General features: G+C 39.9%; 1 protein-coding gene across 1 annotated transcript; it reads left to right on the top strand.

Annotated features, from left to right (window-relative positions):
- Positions 1-1,776: 1,776 nt before the first annotated feature.
- LOC134226683 (structural maintenance of chromosomes protein 5) lies at positions 1,777-18,860 on the top strand. Its single transcript, XM_062707625.1, has 7 exons — positions 1,777-2,181; positions 2,239-2,380; positions 3,065-3,621; positions 15,858-16,667; positions 16,788-17,952; positions 18,227-18,502; positions 18,575-18,860. Exons 1-7 carry the CDS (start codon positions 2,129-2,131, stop codon positions 18,683-18,685), a joined length of 3,114 nt encoding a protein of 1,037 aa, XP_062563609.1. The 5' UTR covers positions 1,777-2,128; the 3' UTR covers positions 18,686-18,860.
- Positions 18,861-20,387: the final 1,527 nt, after the last annotated feature.

Below are 20,387 nucleotides of genomic sequence, written 5' to 3' on the forward strand. Positions count from 1 at the left end.
TTTTTTATATATACAAAAAAGTACAGAGGTAAAAATATATATCAGGTTTCGCGTGACGTATACAAAGGCATTTTCCTTAAAGAAAGTCCACCAATCACATAATTCTTTTGATGAAATGAAATTATCATTTAGATGAAATTGTGTTTTCGTACTATGTTTAGGTGGACATCAAGTCCTAATACAATTTCATTATTTCGCTTCAGTGCTTTGTTCGCTAAGTCCTTTCTAACACCGAATTACTTCAACTTATCCTAAAAACTTGTGATAATTTCGAATTCTGTCCCTTTTTTCTTAGTTGTGAATCTTTACACTTTGGAAGAAGTCTTATTTCGGCCGGAGATACGGGTTTGACATCATAACTTGAAGATTCATATGCGTACTCTTGCCCCACCGGTTCCTGCGTACTTTTACCCCACAGTCCCAAAAATTATTCAAGTAATGGTTTTGACTTCTTGGAAAACCAACCGGATTGGTGTTCTGTACCATAAAGTACTCTATACAATAGGTTATCGAAATGGTATAATAATGTTCACCTGATTGAACGTTTATATGGTAATGAAACACTAGTTGCGGAAATCCAATTGTTTTTAGCAAAATGACCGAAAAATTATCTAACTCCATATCTCCCTTGTTGTTTATTCAAATCGTTTACAATTACACATGATAATAGTTGGCCAGAATACCTGTCAAACTGATGGAGTGCTGCTAGTTTATCTTTTTTTATTACTTCAAAAAATCGAAAACGCAATCTTACCCCACGCGCACTCTTGCCCCACTCTACTCTACTGCTTCGCGTTTCATTGCGTTTTACAAAATGCATCGTATGTATGTATTATTGAATGTATCCTCCTTCTCCAGAAACCTGTTCCATTCTCCTTTCCAACTTCATACTTCATCTTCCTTTCCCTGGAAGTGAAAACCTTTTCCCTCAGGTAAATGATGAGAAAGGCCAGTGAAGGCGATAGCACAAATCTCCCAAATTGAGGGGAACGTGCCTCCGGAGCCGACGTTCTGATACCCAGAGCCCTGTTGGGCGCTTCTTCCTTGATGTCAACCCACCATTCTGCAGCATTAATCACTCACCGATTTCAAATACAAAATCTTTACGGGAGCCTTAGATGAAAATATTTATTATTGAAATTTCTTACCTTTCTAGTTCAACAGTTATATTAATCTTATCTCACTTATATTCTGAAGATTACAAACCTAACACCAATAATATACTATCTTATTTTATTAAACACTGCCGAAATTCGCAAAATTATTAACATCTGAAAAATGATGGGAGGAAAATTTTTCGCGTCCGATCACTCAACGAGTAAAGTTTTTCCATTGGCCCAAAAATCGCTTTGTCTCATCTAAACTAAAAGCACGAACTCTAGATTTTTTATTACAAATACATTCTACATACTATTTAACTATTTTTTTCCGGTCCTGTTTTTGTTGTGCACACCCTAAAGTACAGTTTTAAAATTTTCTATGTGTTGTTGTTTACGCTACTCACCGCAAGAGCCCAGTGCACGATTATATTGCTGCATGCTGCCATCTGATTATTCGATCCACAACGAAACGATGTATCGCAAATTCATAGCATGGAGGATCTATAAGTTACGTCACACTTTTATGCATGTTTTCCATATCGCAGCAACTTAGCGCATACTCACATATAAGCTTCCATACAAAATAACAATGTTGCACAGAACACAGCGCGCATTTGAATGGCTCTTTTAGATTACGTAATTAAAGGATGCTTCATCCCATAATCATCGCATTTTCGCGTCTTTCGAGAGCTTGATCGTTGGTGCGATTCGCGCGTTTGTCTTTTCCAAGCGATAAATAAAACAAGAAAGTACTTGTTGTTATCGGCTCGTCTGTAAACAATCTAGTTTTCCACGAATTTCTGTTTGTTATTTGCATTGTTGGAGGAAATAAATTCCGTTTTATTAATTTATAATTCACTTTATTGATACTGTTCTGTTAAGTGTTATCTCGACAAACGCGGTTGCTATCTATGTGTTTAGTGATATCTACTGGTTGCAAGCCAATTATATGTCCGAATTTAACATCCACGCACATAAGCGGCTGAATACAAATTTTAAGCTGTTTCTCATCGCCTACAAACAGATCAATGGAAGACTTCATAAAAGGGAAGATCAAATCTGTCGCAGTCAAGGATTTTGTGTAAGTTTTTCTTCAATGAGAGTCCAAACAGTTTTATCGAATGTTCATTTTTTTTAGCACTTACGATGTTACAATTTTTTATCCGGATGAACACCTCAACATCATTATCGGTCCCAATGGAACCGGCAAGTCTACAATCGTCGCTGCCATAGTTTTGGGAATGGGAGGCAACTGCAAACTGTTGTCTCGTTCCGGAAGTGTAAGTTGGCTCATTTTTTAGCTCACAAACATATTACGGGACTACTTTGCAATTGGGGCGTACGTTATTTTATGAACAATGGTTATTTTATCGATTCCTTTTTTTCTAACCCTCATTCCCTTGTCTGATAGTGAAATGCTTATTCTGTCGGATCCATACCGTGGATTTCACAAGGAATGTGCTTTCCAATGTTTGTTATATGAAATCATGTGCGTTCAAATTTAAAGTTGTTCCTGATTACCTATATACCAGGTTTGTTATAAATCGCCTTTCAAGAAATTAGTTTCCCTGTTTGTTTTATATACTCCGTCAAATTCTCGAATATTTGTTTCACAGGATTTTTTTATGCCTTCTCAAGGGTTTTGTTAACCCTGGGCTGGTTCTTCTCCGTTATGCGCATCGGCAGATTAATTCTTGTCCGTATTTATATTATCAGTTTTTTTTAATATCTTGGCTGTGCACATGCACAGCACATGTTCCGAAATGGACAAATTGTAACTTCAATTGTGCTATACAGTGGCGTAGCCACGGGGGTGGTTTTGGGTATAAAACCCCCCCCAGAGACAAAATTTTTGGATGAAATTTTTTTTTCGAAAAGAAAATGTTTAGAAACCCCCCCCCCCCCCCCAGACCAATTTTCTGGCTACGCCACTGGTGCTATAATACGTTTTTGGTATCTTACAGATAGAAGACTACATCAAGAATGGCAAAGACGTGGCCAAGATAGAGGTCGCGCTCTATAAAAATGCAAAGCGGGACGTCGTCATGTTCAACCGAACGTTCAACCGCAGCGGAATGGATCGGTTTGAAATCGACGGCACCAAGGTGTCGCACAAGGAGTTTCTCAATCGGATCAAAAATCTAAACATTCAGATCGACAACCTGTGCCAGTTTCTGCCGCAAGATCGCGTACAGGATTTCACCAAGATGAACTCCCGGGAGTTGTTGCTGAACACTCAGGCTTCGGTTTGCCGGCCGGAGATGATAGAACTGATGGACCAGCTGATGGAGAAGCGGAGAAACCAGAAGACGGTGGCCAAATCGAGTGCGGACAGTTTGACCAAACTGAAGGAAGCCGAGGCCAAAAATGAGGAATTACGCGTTCAGATCGAGAACATGAAGGTTAGAAAGCAGTTCGAAAAAGAAGTGGAAATATGCAATGCACGGAAGGCGTGGTTGGAGTATGAAGATGTCTATCTGAAGTTCACTTCTATAAAGGACGATTTGCAGTTGGCAAAAACGTAAGTTTTACTATTTTATTTGTCATTTTGTTGATTGTTTATGTAAAGGACTTTAAATGATAAGAAAACGCTCGGATTCGAACAAAAATTTAGGTTCTCGTAGCTTTGTTGTTTTAGGGACAAGAAAATATTCATGTTGTGCATATTGTAAACAAAGTCGATGATTGTTTCAGTTTTCGCCAATCGGTGAAATGAAAACGTGGCAGAGCAACAAAGTGGACTGGAACGAACGCGCGCTTGCTCCGCTCCGCTCTGTTGGCCTTTTTTGTCTCAAATATGTACTTAAAATAATTTAAAACATTCGTATTGTTTTGTGATTTGTTGCCAAAAGTCAGCTTCTCTTAAATTAAAGTCAATTTTTTTAGCTGATGTGGCAGTGAGTAATGCGCATCATTGAAACAGCCCTGCGTCATGAAGTGCACTACTCGTACACTGTTGTAAATCGGCGAATCGATTCTCTGAGGCATGAATCCGGTGGGTTCGTGCATCAAATTTGAGAATTTTACTTGTCCTAACTCTGCTAATGATAATGATTAGTTTAGTACCTCGAAGTACCCTAATTTCGCGCACTTAAGATCTGACAAAGTTGAAACGTTCATAGAAAAATATGTAGTGCCCATTTGGTAACATTTGTTACTGCATCACGTAGTAGAATGATTTTGGTTCCTCAAAAAATTATTATTATTATTATTATTCAGACTAAGGCCGAAGTGGCCTGTGCGGTATATAAGAGTCTTCTCCATTCGGCTCGGTCCATGGCTACACGTCGCCAACCACGCAGTCTACGGAGGGTCCGCAAGTCATCTTCCACCTGATCGATCCACCTTGCCCGCTGCACACCTCGCCTTCTTGTGCCCGTCGGATCGTTGTCGAGAACCATTTTCACCGGGTTACTGTCCGACATTCTGGCTACGTGCCCGGCCCATCGCAGTCGTCCGATTTTCGCGGTGTGAACGATGGATGGTTCTCCCAACAGCTGATGCAATTCGTGGTTCATTCGCCTCCTCCACGTACCGTCCGCCATCTGCACCACACCATAGATGGTACGCAGCACTTTCCTTTCGAAAACTCCAAGTGCGCGTTGGTCCTCCACGAGCATCGTCCAGGTCTCGTGTCCGTAGAGGACTACCGGTCTAATTAGCGTTTTGTAGATTGTCAGTTTGGTACGGCGGTGAACTCTATTCGATCGGAGCGTCTTGCGGAGTCCAAAGTACGTACGATTTCCAGCCACTATGCGTCTCCGAATTTCTCTGCTGGTGTCATTTTCGGCAGTCACCAGTGAGCCCAAGTACACAAATTCTTCTACCACCTCGATTTCGTCACCACCGATGCAAACTCGCGGTGGGTGGCTTACATTGTCTTCTCTTGAACCTCTTCCTATCATGTACTTCGTCTTCGACGTGTTGATGACTAGTCCGATCCGCTTAGCTTCCCTCTTCAGTCTGATGTAGGCTTCCTCCATCTTCTCAAAGTTACGTGCCATAATATCTATGTCGTCGGCGAAACCAAATAGCTGGACGGACTTATTGAAAATTGTACCACTCGTGTTAATCCCTGCTCTTCGTATTACCCCTTCCAAAGCGATGTTGAATAGCAAACACGAAAGACCATCACCTTGCCGTAACCCTCTGCGGGTTTCGAAGGGACTCGAGAATGCCCCTGAATGCTGGACAATGTTAAGAAAGGGTTTCGGAGAATACGGACAAATTTAAACAGCACAATCCATAATTGCGGCTTTCTGGTTTAAAAGCTTTATCCGGAAATTTCTTGGCGAATTTCTATTTTAAAAAAACTGCCTTCTCTGAGCTGCAAATAAGGTTATGTTTTACCAAAATCCGTTAATACTTCATAGAAGTAGGGTTATCCGGTACTTTAAACAACCGGAACTTTAAAGAATATTCCAAACAGAAACATTGCTTTGGAAGGTTCAGGTTAGAATTAAAGGCCTAGTATCCAGGCTCTAGTCAAAATTACGTTGAAGATAAGGTGTAAAACTCCGATAAGGAATCGTATATATCCTTTTCTGTGGTACCTAATGCAACTGCAATGCAATGTTCATGTTGAATATATCTCGAATGGTAAGTGAAACAAACGAAAAAACAGTCAATTTGGCTATACCAAGGAAATATCATTCATTGTATTTTAAATTTGGAAGGAAATTACATTTTAAGCTTTTAATTTGCAATATTATAATAAATGAAAAGATGGATTTGTGAGAAAAATGATGCCTGGTATTAGCATCTCCAAGAAATCAAATGTTTTTCGGGTGATTGGAATTAGGAACACGAATGAACGGAATTAGGAACAATGCCATTTCAGATGATTGGAATTAGGACCACAGAATTGCTCAAGTTTGTTCTCACTATGCGAACCTAAGTCTATGAATGCATCCCAACATTAGGCTGACCAGATCATTTCGGTGAAAAAACGGGACAAACGCGCTTGCAAAACGGGACATGTCAAAAAACCTTGTGATAAAATTCAAGAGCTGTGGAAATTTTATTTCGAAATTTTAGAATTATGAATATTTCAGAGTGAAAACACCATCATAACCTTCTAACAAACCACGGACAAAACCACGAAGGAAAAGAAAATTACGCAACTCTCAATATAAAAAAAATGAGAATTTTGAAATTTTATTTTAATTTACTCTTAGACATGCATTAGGGATTTAACTATTGACCAATATTAAAAACTTTTCCAATTGAAAATAACTCACAATTGTCAAAGTACCCTGCCTAAAGGCTACCTTACACCTCGGGAAAATTTTCCGCCGGATTTTGGTCCCCGTGTTATTTGAATGGGGCCGGGATTTTGATTTTCCGTGCCCAAATTCCGAAAACATTGCATATGTAAAAATACATGGGGAAAAAATCCGCGGACCAAATTCCCGGAAAATCAAAATCCCGGCCCCATTTAAAATGCACGGGGATCAAAATCCGGCGGAAAAATTTTCCGAGGTGTAAGGCCGGTTTTGTGCATTGGAAATCTAAGAAAGAATAGTTTTAAGAAAAAAAATCAAAAGACAAATGCACGCCTGGTAGCGGGTCACTTTTTAGTGACTTGGTCACTTTTTTCGGGTCAGTCACTAAAAAGTCACTTTTTCTCGGAAAAAGTCACTATTTTTAACTATTTTGAAACTTTTGACTATGTCCCGTGAGCATCGTCGTGAAATGAGAAAAAAATATTGAAAAAAATGATGGGCTTTATGGGTCGAAAGATGCTTTATTCATAACGGACATGAAATAACGAATTCAGGAAAAATGACCACTATAGTACTTTTTGCCCTAACGCTGTTTGGAACTTCTTCGTGACTCCTGCGCTGCGAATCTCGGTGTTGTCATTAGATTTTCAACAGCGATTAATTGAAGAGGTTTTGTGTCACAGTTTATGATTGGGTATACAGTAATGAAAGCAGGATGGGATGAGCATCTAAATATATTCACAAAGCCAATGGCTGACTCCGCTGAGTATTAAAAACTTCTTTTAAAAACTGTTAAACTATTCACTTTATTAATTGATAAAGTGTGTAGTTTAACAGTTTTTAAACTGTTGAATATTCAGATTAATCTTTTCAATTTTAGATACATTCCCTGTTGTTTCGTGGAAATCATAAGTGAGCGAGGGCTTGCTTCTCAGCTTTTTTTTTATAATAATCACCTGTATATTTTGAAAAATAAAATAAAAATATCTATTTTTGAATCAAAATGGAGAAATTTGCAACTCTGATTGATAATGCAATGGACTTGGAGAGATTTCTGTCAAAGTTGTATAAAATCGCATCATTTTTGCCGGGATATCAGTACTTATTTTAATGGGCAAACGGCTGCGCGGGTTTTCGTCGAGCTACGGTGTGTAAAATTTCCGTAATGTTTTCGTGAGGAGCAAAATGAAAAAATGAATTGCCAATGGTCTCTCGACATCTGATCAGATAAATACGTTAATTTATTGGTTGGTAGATCGATCTTCTTGTTTAGGCTTTTTAAAATCCTGAAAAAATTCTTTAGGTTTTGAAATAATTCTTGGGTTTCAGATTTATAAACTATTTGAGTAGAATTTCTATGTCTAAAAATGAATTATATAAATTTCTGTCATAAAAAGTGCTATTTTTATACACAAGCGAAGATTTTCCGAATAAGTTCGAATCCATAATAAACATTATTGCACATTATTCTGTATGACTTGCCGTCAAAGTTGTGCTTTTCCAGTGGTGAAGGGGGCGGAAAATTTATAAAAATGTTAAAAAGAATCAAATAAAACAAACTTATCAGATTTAACTTGTCAATTTCCTTCTCATTGGATTTGTTGAAGAATTTATTGGCGGCAATTCATTTTTTTTTAAATTTATTGCCCGTTCAAATTGAAATTTTCGACCAAAAGATATTAGGGCGAGAAATAATTTTTGAAAATTATTTGTTTCAGCCTTATTAACTTCAACTTAACAAATAAAAGTCCATTTCTGTCACTGCAAATGAAATTAAAAGTCACTATTTGGTCACTTTTTCTGCAGATGAAAGTCACTATTTGGTCCCTTTTTTCGCCAGTGTTGGTCACTAAAGTCACTATTTTGAGCAGCATTGATCGCTACCAGCCCTGCAAATGCAAAAAGAGCAATAGGATGGGATTATTGATTTTCCGTGCCTAATCTCTGTCATGAATATAAGTGAGATTTTTTTTTTTAATTATTCCCATGAATACGGTTGGCGCAACGTGAAATCTAATCAATTCGCAGTGCTTTTTGGTCGAAATTGATTTAACTGACGCTATAAGTAGTTTCACACCTCGGGAATCTTGTTCATTGATTTTGTGCCCATGTGCTCCCAAAAAAAAACAGGACTCATACAATTTCGTCGCAAAAGTAAAAAAAAAATCCTGGGCAATTTATAGTCTGGTTTACAGCTCGTGTCGTAAATTTTCGATTAAAATTACGATTTCCGCTTGATTATTTTTTAAATCGGGCCGAACTTCTAATTTTTCATAACGGAATCCCATAACTCTCGAAAGTGAAATTTGAAACAAGCCCCTGATGTATAAACTACCCTTAAAGTTCGACTTCGAATCAAATTAATCATTTCATGTAAAAATATGCGATAAACCAAATTTGAAAAAAAGTGAATTACCTACTTTGGAAAATTCAAAAAGAATAATTGAAAATTAGCCTAATTTAAAAATTAGAATGTCTGTCCCTGCGCTTTTTTTTTCTTTGTGATGTCTGTTGACAGACGGCTGGGACCAATCATGGTCCATCTTGCCATTTCGGTTATCGTGGTTTCCGTCGTTGTTTTTGAGGGTGGTGTTCAGATGTGTAGTTTAATTGCTTTTAGAAATGATACAATTTCCCGTAGGTCTTGTTCGATGTTCTCGGAGAGAATGTTGATTAGGGGTTTGCAGTATTCCAGTACTGTGTATTCCGCACGTTCAGCATTGTGCTTTGGGCAGTAGTAAAGGAGGTGGCAAAGATCTTCCGGTTCGTCGCACCAGTCACCGCCGTACCAGTCTGAACGGCTTTGTTCACAAATGGTTGTAGTTGATTGCTGTGGAAAGTACTTTTGAGTATTTCCTTCAGTGCCATCCATTCTCGTCTGGCGTCTAACGGCAGTTGCCCACTTTCGGACAGCATAACGTGGATTGGAGTTGACTTGAGGTATCGCATAGCACTCCGCAGATAGCTGTTTTGTACCGTTTGAAGTTTTTTCAGGTTGGTTTGCGATGCATTTCCGTAAATCTGGGCTCCGTACTCCAGTCTGCTGCGGATGATGGCATTTCCGATTTTGATGAGTGTTGTTGGATTGGCATTGTTGGATTTTTTGTATAGGAGTTTGATGATTTTTAGTTTCCCTGCTGCACTTGTTCTCACTTCTTCTATGTGTTTCCTGTGAGTGAGCGTTCTGTCCACGATGTATCCCAGATATCGATGCGTGTTTTGAACCTCAACTCTCTCTAGTCCTATTTTGATTCGGATGTTGTTTGTATCTTTTTTCGTGAATGTTACTACAGCCGTTGATTTTTAGTTCTAGTGAGTTCAGTTTGGTGAGGAGTAGTGAGAGATAGTGATTGGCTTTCTCTGTTGCCTCTTCTAGATTTTTTCCAGCGATGGCTATTCCGAAATCATCGACGAACTGGACTAGCTCGCAATGTTATGGAGGCTGGTGGTGTAGAGGTTGAACAGGTTCGAGGACAATGGGCATCCTTGGGCAGTCCTTCGCTGATTTCTCTGATTACGTCACTTTCCGCTGTCCTAAGCACCATAAGACGACGTTTAGGGTAGGAATGTACTACCGTTATACGCATAACTGTCCCATGTATATAGGGAATCCCAGCAAACATGGGACAAATATGCGTATGACGGCAGTGTAGCCATGATAAAATTTTGTTGGGAATCTTCAAGCTTGTTAGTGTATCCAATAGCTTTTGGAGGTTTACCGAATCGAAAGCTTGAGTCACGTCGAGGAAGATGACAATTGGGAATCCACCGTCTTGTTGGATATCCTTTACTTTATTTATTACGTAGTTTACGCAGCTTTGAGCGGTTCTTCCGAAACCCAAAGGAAAAAGGGGGTCCTTCTATTTCCAGTCCTTTTATTTCTGCAATTTCGATTAGTCTTCTGTTGACCACCGAGTTGATTAGCTTTAGGCAGACGCTCATAGGAGCTATAGGACGATATGATCCAGGGTCAAGAGGATTCCCCTTGTTTTTGGGAATCGGTTTTACTAGCGTTAGTCGCCATCCTTCGGGAATCACTTCGGTGACGAAAACTTCGTTCAGCATTTCTCCGATTTTAACCCTCATGTCGAGTCTGAGATGTTTTAGGATATCGTACGACAAGGAATCCTCTCCGTTTGCCGAGTGTTTTTTCCTCTTCCGCAGAGCAGCCAGTATCTCCTCCGTCGATAGGGCCATCTCGTTTCCGTTTAGCTCCGGTGTTGTTGCAGATGTTGGTTTGGGAACTCGCTTGAATTTGTTTTCGTAGTAGTGTGCCATGAAGATCCCCGCGTTCTAAATGGTTGTTTCCGGTTTTCTTTGGACCGGTTGGGTGAGTGCCGTATCGAGACCTTTAACGATGTTCCACAACTGTTTGGCAGGGGTTGTTTCGTCTATTGCATCCGATAGCTGCGCACAGTATGTCCTTTTGGCTTTTCTAATAAGTTGTTTCAGAACTGCACTTCCTTTTTGCAAATTGATCTGATTTGTTTATCAGTTTTTGATCTGTTATTAGTCCCTCAGCAAGATTCTTTTTCTAGTTAAGCTTCGTCAATTTCTTTAGACCATCACCTTTTCAGATAGTTCGCTTTCTTATCCTTAACTACAACACTCCTGATATGGCTTCCTCGAATATGTTCTGCCTTTCTAAGGGGTTGTAGATGTACTGCGGTTTCAATTTGTTTATGGCTTCTGCTGCTTTCTTGTTGTTTACTCGGGTTCTTGTTCCTTTAGCTATCGGGATTTGACTTCCTATTTCTATCATGATTGATAGGTGATTACTACCAAATTCTTGGGGGATCACGCTCCATTTAGACTTAGTAGCTAGTCCTGTTGTGGCTATGGTGAGATCTATTGCCGTGCTATTGTTATCCCGCGTCGACATGCATGTAGAGGAGCCATCGTTGAGTAGGATGAACTTCGACGTCTCTATTGCAGCATTGATTGCGTTTCCTTTATGGCAGTTTGAGGACAGGGGGTCCCACGAACGGTGATGTCCATTAAAGTCCCCTCCTACTAATATCTCGCCTTCCATGTCTTCTATCCTTCCGAAGAAGTCTTTTATTTTGGATATTGCCTCTTTGCACAAATCATATCCCGGTGGAACATAAACGGAGATGAGGGTGATCGGGTCGAATCCTTTTAGTATCTTGATTCCGACAACCTCTAAGGGCAGAAGATTGTCGAAAGCCAGGTTTTCGTAATCAATTGATTGGTGTACAAGAATGCCAACTCCTCCATAGCATGGTTTCTTCTAGTTGATTCGAATCGGTAACGGGCGAGTTTGAAACCTTCATCTTTTTTAAGCCATATTTCCTGCAGCAAGGCTACTTTCACAGAATTCTCCGTTAAGAAGTGGTTGAGTTCTTCTCTTGTTTCGACAGGTCGGAGACTCTGGATATTGTGCTGTAGAATCATCAGTTTTTTACACTCCACTGTGCTGGTTGCTGTTGCATCTTGTAGCTCCTCTTGGATGGTCATTTTCTTCGATGATTTGTTGGATGTCCTGTCCGATTTCAATCAGAAGTTGGTCGCTGTCTAGTCCTGTGGATATTGTTTGAATCCTTTTTGTGATTTTCAGATGAAGATCTTTCAGTGCTCTCAGCCATCTCTTGGATCTGGTTTCTGCAAGCAGCGCCTGTCGGAGCCAAGAAATAAGACGTTCTTTCTCAGTGGCTCTTAGAGGGTTTTCTGGGCATTGGTCTTCTCCTGTGTCGTAGAGTGTGGGCTGGTTTCTCCGTTCATTGATAGTCGTCGCTTCTTCCATTGCCTCTAGATTACTTGCAGTACTGCATGTTCTCCTTCTTGGAGAATGGCTGATATTCGGTCCGCAGCCTTGGTAATGGATCTGCATCTCCTGCTTCTTCTTCTCTTAGAATGCTGAATCGGTTCTTCAGTCTGGGATAGTAGGCCTCCGCTTGTTTGAAGGGGATTTGCTTCTCTCTCATAATTATTCGAATGCTTTTGTGCCGCTGTCTTTCTGGGCATCCTGGGTCATCCGCTTTTTGACCTTTTTTGTAGTTTGGGCATTTGGCGTATCTACTGCAGACTGAAACAACGTGACATCCACCGCAAGATGTACAGCGGGTCCTCGAGGTACAATGTTTTGCCCCGTGACCGTATCTCCAACAGTTTTTGCACTGTCGAACTGGAAAAATATAAAGCTCTGCCCTGAAGTAACAACCGTAGATCCTAACCTTATCTGGAACTTGGCCGCCTTCTACCATAGCCTTAATGTTGGATGTGTTGTAACGTTATTTCTTCCCATTCGTCGAATTCTCTGGAGCTTTAGATCCGTTTCTGTGTTATCCGCCATCTATTCGTCGTCGAAACTTTCCGGTACTCCTTTCACGAACACTATGGTTTGGTTCTTGTTCTTGGGTTCGTATATCCTGAGGTTGTCGGTTTCTAGTTTTAGTTTCCGCAGCCGAGAGATTTCGTTTGTGACGATTTTAAACCTGAACTTCCCTATTTTGACGATGTCTGTAAAGGCGCTGAATCCTTTTCCTCTAAGAAGCTTTCCCATCTGGCATGGATGGTTCGGTCCATTCTTGTCGGTGTCGATCAGTTCCAGGATAACTGTTTCGGTTGTTGCGGTTTGTTGTGTATTCTGCGGATCCCTGTTGCTATCTTCGATTCCACCAGTGTTTGGATTACGATTCGCATCTTCTTGCCTAGACTGGAGTCTGGTTACTCGTCCATGTGCGTTCTTCCTGCTATCTACTATTCTTTTCATCCTAATCAATTTTCCTGCCTCGGTGTTTTTCATTGGTGCTACCGTTATCCACCCTGCTTATAACTTATAACTATACTATACGCTAAAACTATTTTTTATTTTCTGTTCTTTTAAATCTCTAATCCTTTCTATTCTTTCCAATTTGTCTTTCCGTGCTTCTTCTTCTTCCGGTCACAATTGCCGCGTGGTGATGCCTTCTTCCGACGATGATGCGATGCGACGAAGATTCTGCTCCGCTTCACCAAAAATTGCTGGCCGGTCTCCTGACACTTCAAAATCCAGCTACTCTACGGTCCGGGTTGCCACCGAGGTCCGTCTTGGTATAGAAGGGGGTATCCCACACAAAGCACTTGATAAAACTTCTTTTTCGGAACTTTTTTCACACGCGCACGCTTTTTCGCCGACTGTGAATCACTCTCCCTGCGCTTTATTTTATTGACGTTGAGATGCCTGATTTTCAGAAAATATTTGCCTATCAAGTTACTTCCACTGATGGTTGGCCAAATTTTAATGCCCCCGGAATAAGCAGAAAAAAATAATTGAAATGAAACTGCATGAAAAAAATTGCCCGGAGAAGCACATGTTGGCATCAACTATGAAAAATCTTAAGAAAAGTCGATCAATGGAAAATACTAAACGGCATAGATAGGGTAAGGGAGGTATTTTGGACCACCAGTTCGACGGCTCATATTTTGGACCACTGAGTGCAAATTCCTCTTGGTGGTCCAAAATAAAAGCTCCCGTAAGGGTGGTCCAAAATACATCCTTTATCCTAGTATTCTTCTAAAAACAAAACTAATAACATAACATCACTTTTTTGTGTGGGTTTCGTACACTTTCTTTGTTGAGAGATGATCCAGCCGAGGGCTGTTAAACTCTCTAATAAAGACACAAAAAACACTTTCTTTGTAGGTATTTGATTTTAGATCCCGGCCTAAAATATTGATTTTGTTTGAATAATATTTTGGAGCTCTTTGGCAGAATCAATGAAAAAACGGGACAAATTGAGGATTTTTTAGATTACGACGGGACAGCACAAAAAGGTCTAAAAAACGGGACTGTCCCGTTAAATACGGTACGTATGGTCAGCCTACCCAACATATTTTATTTTCAATTGGATATAGCAAATGATACTATGTAGTGAAATTGCAGCTTCAAAATACTAAACGGCTGTTTTTTAGAGCTTTTAGACATAGCGCATTGTCTTAGGTGAACGGAATAAGGGCACAGCACGGTAGTTGCTAAACGATTCCAAATCTGCTACAAACTTTCGCTGCTTGTAAAGCGCCCAGTCCAATCGGATATTTGCAGGAAGTTTATCGACCAAATCGTGCAGTAAAGAAGGATGCGTCAGGTGCGTTTGCTGCCTTCAAATGCCCTACCAGGTTTTGCACGACAACACAAAAATTTATGAGCGTTTTAAGCATATCCATTGGTGCCGGTGTACTCCTAACTTTACTCAGCACTCTCGCGAGAAAATAATATTATATAATAAATTAGTATCATACAATTCAATTTACTTTCTCTGTACAAAATTCTAACATGCCAAAAAATTAACGCATTTTTAAATAATTACTCTATTGCTATGCAAGCCACTAGTCAGGCAACCCTGAATAGGAAATCAAACAAAAATATGCCTGCCTTTCTTATATAAGCTTCAGTTTACGTTAATAGTTTATTGAAAAAATGTATATAGACGGACAGCTCATATTTTTGAGATATATTTGCTGGTCAAGTAGCATTTGCATATTGGTAGCTTCAACGTTGTTCTAAAAATGGTTGCGTTCCTTGTATCCGTCTCAGTTTATAGATTCAAAATTGCAGTTTACCAAAGAAAGTGGTTTTTATTACAAATGCAACAGACCATGATAGGCTGGTTATGCAATGAAATGTCAAAGTTAGTTCTCCCGTGAATATATGTTTTAACATTACTCTTACACCTAATTGAGAAGCATTTTGATTGATGCATTGGGTACATGAAACTAACAAAACTCTTATGTGCCACGTAGCATATAACTTGCAGAACAACTGAACAAAAATAAATGAAATGCTGCTTTGTAAAATGAATTAACTTGTTGTTTTATAACGTGCAAAGTTATTTTGCACTGTCATTATATAAACAAAAAATAAGGCGTTTATTTGATTGAGTTTAACACAATTTCAAAGTGCGTCAAATTAGGAACAACTTTGCGTCAAATTAGGAACATGGTAAAATTAGTGCGTCAAGTTGGGCACCTCAAGTACCACATAAAAACAGACTAAAAAACTAAGAAATAAACTTATATTTCGAAGTTTCATTATTTGTACACATTCTATAATAGTAGAAAGCTTGTTATGTTGAATATTAGGCGAATCCATTTTGCAATTACTTTTTCAATAATTATTCTTTTCAAAATTTTCTTAACTGCGTCAAATATGGTGCCTCCACGGTAACTAGAAAAACGTTGTACTAGAAATCTTGAAATTATCATTTTATCCTTTGATCATTGACTAGTTTGCATTCAATTACATTTTGCATTAGTGTCGAGTCGATTCCAAATCCGAACCTCACTTCACCCCATCCTTATCCTACCCCATGGCGTTCAAGTGGTCTGCAAGGACTCTTCTGCCATTACCCTCTCTATTATCGGCTTTGGATTGACTTGCGCTCTCATTGCCCCACCAAACGCTGCAAAATGAAAATGAAATGAAATGAAATATTCGAACCAGTCCCACACTTCACAGCTGTCAGGTTAACAACCATCTCAGATCTCAGCCATTTGAAAATTATAATTTGTTTTATTCTTCTAACGTTTATAGGAGCATGAACGAGAAACAGAAACGTCTGGATCCACTCAAATCTAAAGCTGCCAAACTGAACAAAACCAAAGGGGAGCTCAACGAAAAGATCAAAGTGGAAGCGTCGGAGATCCAAAAACATTCGAACCAACTGCGGCAGATGGAAACCAGGACCGAACAGCTGGAAGATTCAATATCAACGCACAAGCGCGAACTACATGATACCATTTCTCAGGCAGCAGATCGCGAAAACCAACTGGTCCAAGCCAGAGAGACACTATCGATTCTGGTGCAAGATTGCAAAAACGCCATGAACGAACTGGGTTCAGAGCCCGTCCAGGAACAGAAGAAGAAACAACTAACGGTCAAGATAGATAAGGTCAAACGAGAGTGTGACCTTCTGGTAAGTAGGCGGAATGAGTTGAACCAGAAAATCGAAACAGAGCTGAAACCAGAGATGGTAAGCATTCAGCGGAGAATTGAAGCACTGGAAAACATCGAACAAGTCAAGATGCGTCTGTTGCAGTCGAGGTTTGAGAGTGCCTACAATGCAACACTGTGGCTGCGAGAAAATCAACATCTATTCCGCAAAAAGATTTACGAGCCGATGCTATTAGAACTGAATGTTCCAAACAGCGAAAATGCCAAATATTTGGAAAATACTATCGCCAGGCGGGACTTGATAGCATTCACTTGCGAGGACCGGGACGATATGGCGCTTTTCCTGCGCAAGGTACGCCAAGAGATGAAACTTGAAGGAGTGAACGTGGTGTTTTCGGAGCCATCGGATCAACTAAACTATCAGTCACGACTGCCAATACAAAGTTTACAGTAAGTATTGAATTTTTATGTTTTTAATTTTGCTAAATCTGCTTTTAAAAATTTATGGATTTGTAGAAACTTGAACTTCATGTGTTCATTCTTAAATACCTACATTGCTTTTCTTTACAGACGTTATGGTTTTTACTCCTACCTGATAGACATGGTTGAAGCACCTTTTCCGATTTTGAACTACCTTTGCAAATCTTTTAATTTGCAAAACGTCCCGGTTGGCTCTGACGAATCCACCAAGTATGCCTCCCAAATGCCGGATGAAATCCGTTTGTTTTTCACTCCATCGCATCGGTTCCACATCAGTAAGTCGCGTTACACAGGCGAAAAAAGCTCCCGGTGTGATGAGTTTCACTCGATGAATCTATTGAACAAAAATGTTGATCCAGAGGCGTTGCAGGAACGAAAGTACGCTCTCGACCGACTGGTGAGAGAGTGTGACAAAATTCGAAATCATCGTACTCAGATTGAAGCGGATATCAGCAGAGTGCAGGAGCAATGCTCGGAATTGAATGCCGAGCGCAGACAAGTAGATGAAAAGTTCACACGATACCAGAATTTTAAACACAAAACAAAACGTCAGGAACAAAAGTGCAGCGATCTGGCCAAACGACTAGTTAATGTCGATGCGGAAAAAAACAAATTCAGAGATTTCTGTGGGAAAACTATTGCAGATATGCTCAAACTTCAGGGGAAGAAGGTGGATGAGATGGATTTATATGTGGCTGCCACAGTTAAGTACGAAGCCTACAAACAGAAATTGACGATTTTTTTGAGTAGAAATGCTGATCTGGAAGGCGAAATCCGCTCGGCAGAGGATGCATTCGATTCCGCAAAGCGAAATCACGATTCCGTTTTAAGGCGCTATGAAGAAGTGAAAGACAAAGTGAAGAGGAAACTACACTTTGCTAAGGACCTTACGAATAACAAGACTCCACAGAATGAGGATTTTCCTTACTTGAAAGAATTTAGGAAACTGCCATCGGCACTGGAAGATTTGGCCAACCACATGGACGAAATCCAGGCTCGAATCGAATGTATGTCACGGGATAACGGAAACATCTTGGAGGATTATGAGAACCGCTGTCGACAGATTGAAACATTGAGAGCATCCATTGGTGACTCCACCAAAAATACGGAAGCTTTGGAGGCCGAGCTGCAACAGCTCCATGATCAATGGTATCCGGAGATCAGTCGGGTAGTGGATATCATCAACGGAAATTTTTCGCGATTCATGAGCAGCATGGGCTTTGCAGGAGAGGTGGAAATAATCAAGAAAGGAGAGGTGAGTTTACTTTTATGTAATTTCAAATCATATATAAAAACATTGCCTCTAGCTATGCGTATTTTAAGCAAAATTTTAGGAAAAATTACCATAATCCTGAAATAATTATCCTCCACACTTACATATTAATGAAACCTACTCACGCATAGTATTTTTTATGAATGTTCTTTTATCTTATTTTATGCTAGTCAAATAATCAAAACCTAAATGAAATGTTTCTTAATTGCATCCTAATTGCACATCTGCCATTGCTCTTGTTTCTGTTTCTGCGTAGCGTGACTATGACGAGTACGGTATTCAGATTCGTGTCAAGTATCGCAACACGGAAAAGCTTCAGGCTCTCGATCGGCACGTGCAATCGGGTGGGGAACGCGCTGTAGCCATCGCCACCTACACTCTGTCGTTGCAGCACATCACGCATGTGCCGTTTCGATGCGTGGACGAAATCAACCAGGGCATGGATCCGCGCAACGAGCGCAAGGTGTTTGAGATGTTGGTCGATGAAACCTGTCGCCCCGGTCAGTCGCAATACTTCTTCGTGACGCCCAAGGTAAGGAAACTACTGATTTCCGTAACAGTCGATAAATAAACTTGGTCTTCTTTCTTTCCCCCCACTATTAAGCTCCTTCCAAACTTGAAGTACAACGACCTCATGAGTGTCTTCATCGTTCACAATGGTAAATTCATAGAAGATTCTCACGTTTTTGTACGTGATCAGATGCGAGACGGCTAGAAGTATTCCTCAACTCAACAAACATGTATAGATGTATGCATTTCTTCACGTTAACTTTTATCGTTGATTTTACTTCTGGTTAACTAAGATAATGCTTCGTATTTTATTCCATTAGTTTACTGGACATATCTTACTATTCAAGATTTTTATATGTACAAGTGTCAAACATTTAAAAGCATATGTTTTTTACATGAATTACATCCGAACGCCTTTAATATTGCTCTTGATTGCATAACCGAAGTAAGCGTCACTTATGTGTGTATTTAGGGTGCCAATGGAATGTATAGGAAAAAATTTACCATCGAATTTCAACAACGGGTAGTACTCAAAAGTTTCATCTCCTCAAAAAAAAAGTCCGCGTGCAAAATTTCAACTCAATCGGACTTCGTTAAGGGTTTGAGCAAAGCGGTCGAAGATTGACTTTTTTGAAACACGAACATTCATCAAACACGGTTCTATACTATTTCCCAGAAAACCGTTCCCAAGAAAACCATAACCCAGAATGCACCATATCCCAGAACGATCGCCCGAAGTCTTCTTCTTCTTATTGGCATATCCCCACACTGGGACAGAGCCACTTCGCAGCTTAGTGTTCATTAAGCACTTCCACCACTTCCACAGTTATTAAACTGCGAGGTTTCTAAGCACTGGTTTGTGCATGAGCTTAGATGCCGCGATTCGCATAAGAGTCCCATGTCGATTTTTGACGATTTTGATTTTCTGCCAGATATAAGCTTAAAATGATTTAAACTTTAAGAAAAACTAATAAAATAATAGGCTTTGTTCTAGAAATTTGAAAATCAAAACCCACTTGTGTTGTCCCATCTTGCTATTTATTCGCATAACAGTCACATCCCAGACTTTAATACACTTTTGCACATAAAATAAATATAATTATGGTCCATTTAATAGTTCCATAACAATGAATACAGATAACGAATATTATGCCAAATTTTCAGAAAGATTGCTGGTTTTATCGATTTATTAATATTTTTCAATTTCTCCATGTAAAACGAGTTTGAAAAATTCAACGGCATATTCTCAAGTTGAATAAAACTGACATGGGACGCTTATGCGAATAGGGGCAGTTAGAGTGATTCAAATTTAAGCATAAAGCCCCAAACGCAATATAACGGAAACGCTAACGGGCTAACTGTCAAATTTTCCGTTTCCGTCGCCGTTCCGTTGTATTGCGTTTGGGGCTTAAGGGAGCGAAAATATCAAAATATGTATAACTCTAATGAGCATGATTGACTGCCTACGGTTGTTAAGAAAATTATTTTGAGCTTTTTAGTGGAATGTCTTCACTTGTCATAATATTCCACTCATCGCAGTCGAGCCACTCCTGCCAGCGACCAGCAGTCGTCCCGGCCCTGCGTTTGAGTCGGGAGACGGGGCCTTCCGACCTTCAATGTTTGGCAAGTATGATCAGCGACCAACTATTGCTTCGCCTAAGAGTGTCTCAAATTCCAGTGTACAACAGCATCGCGATGAGAAAGCAACAGACATTACCATCTACTATCAAAACGTAGGTGGTCTGAACACCAGCATCGACGACCACCGCCTCGCTATTTCCAGTTCCTGATACGACGTTATAGTAATAACAGAGACATGGCTCGACTCCAGAACACTTTTCAGCCAAATGTTTGGTCACGATTACGAAGTATATCGTTGCGATCGGAATCAACACAACAGCATGAAG

The sequence above is a fragment of the Armigeres subalbatus genome, chromosome 3 (assembly GCF_024139115.2).
Source record: "Armigeres subalbatus isolate Guangzhou_Male chromosome 3, GZ_Asu_2, whole genome shotgun sequence".
Taxonomy (NCBI): domain Eukaryota; kingdom Metazoa; phylum Arthropoda; class Insecta; order Diptera; family Culicidae; genus Armigeres; species Armigeres subalbatus.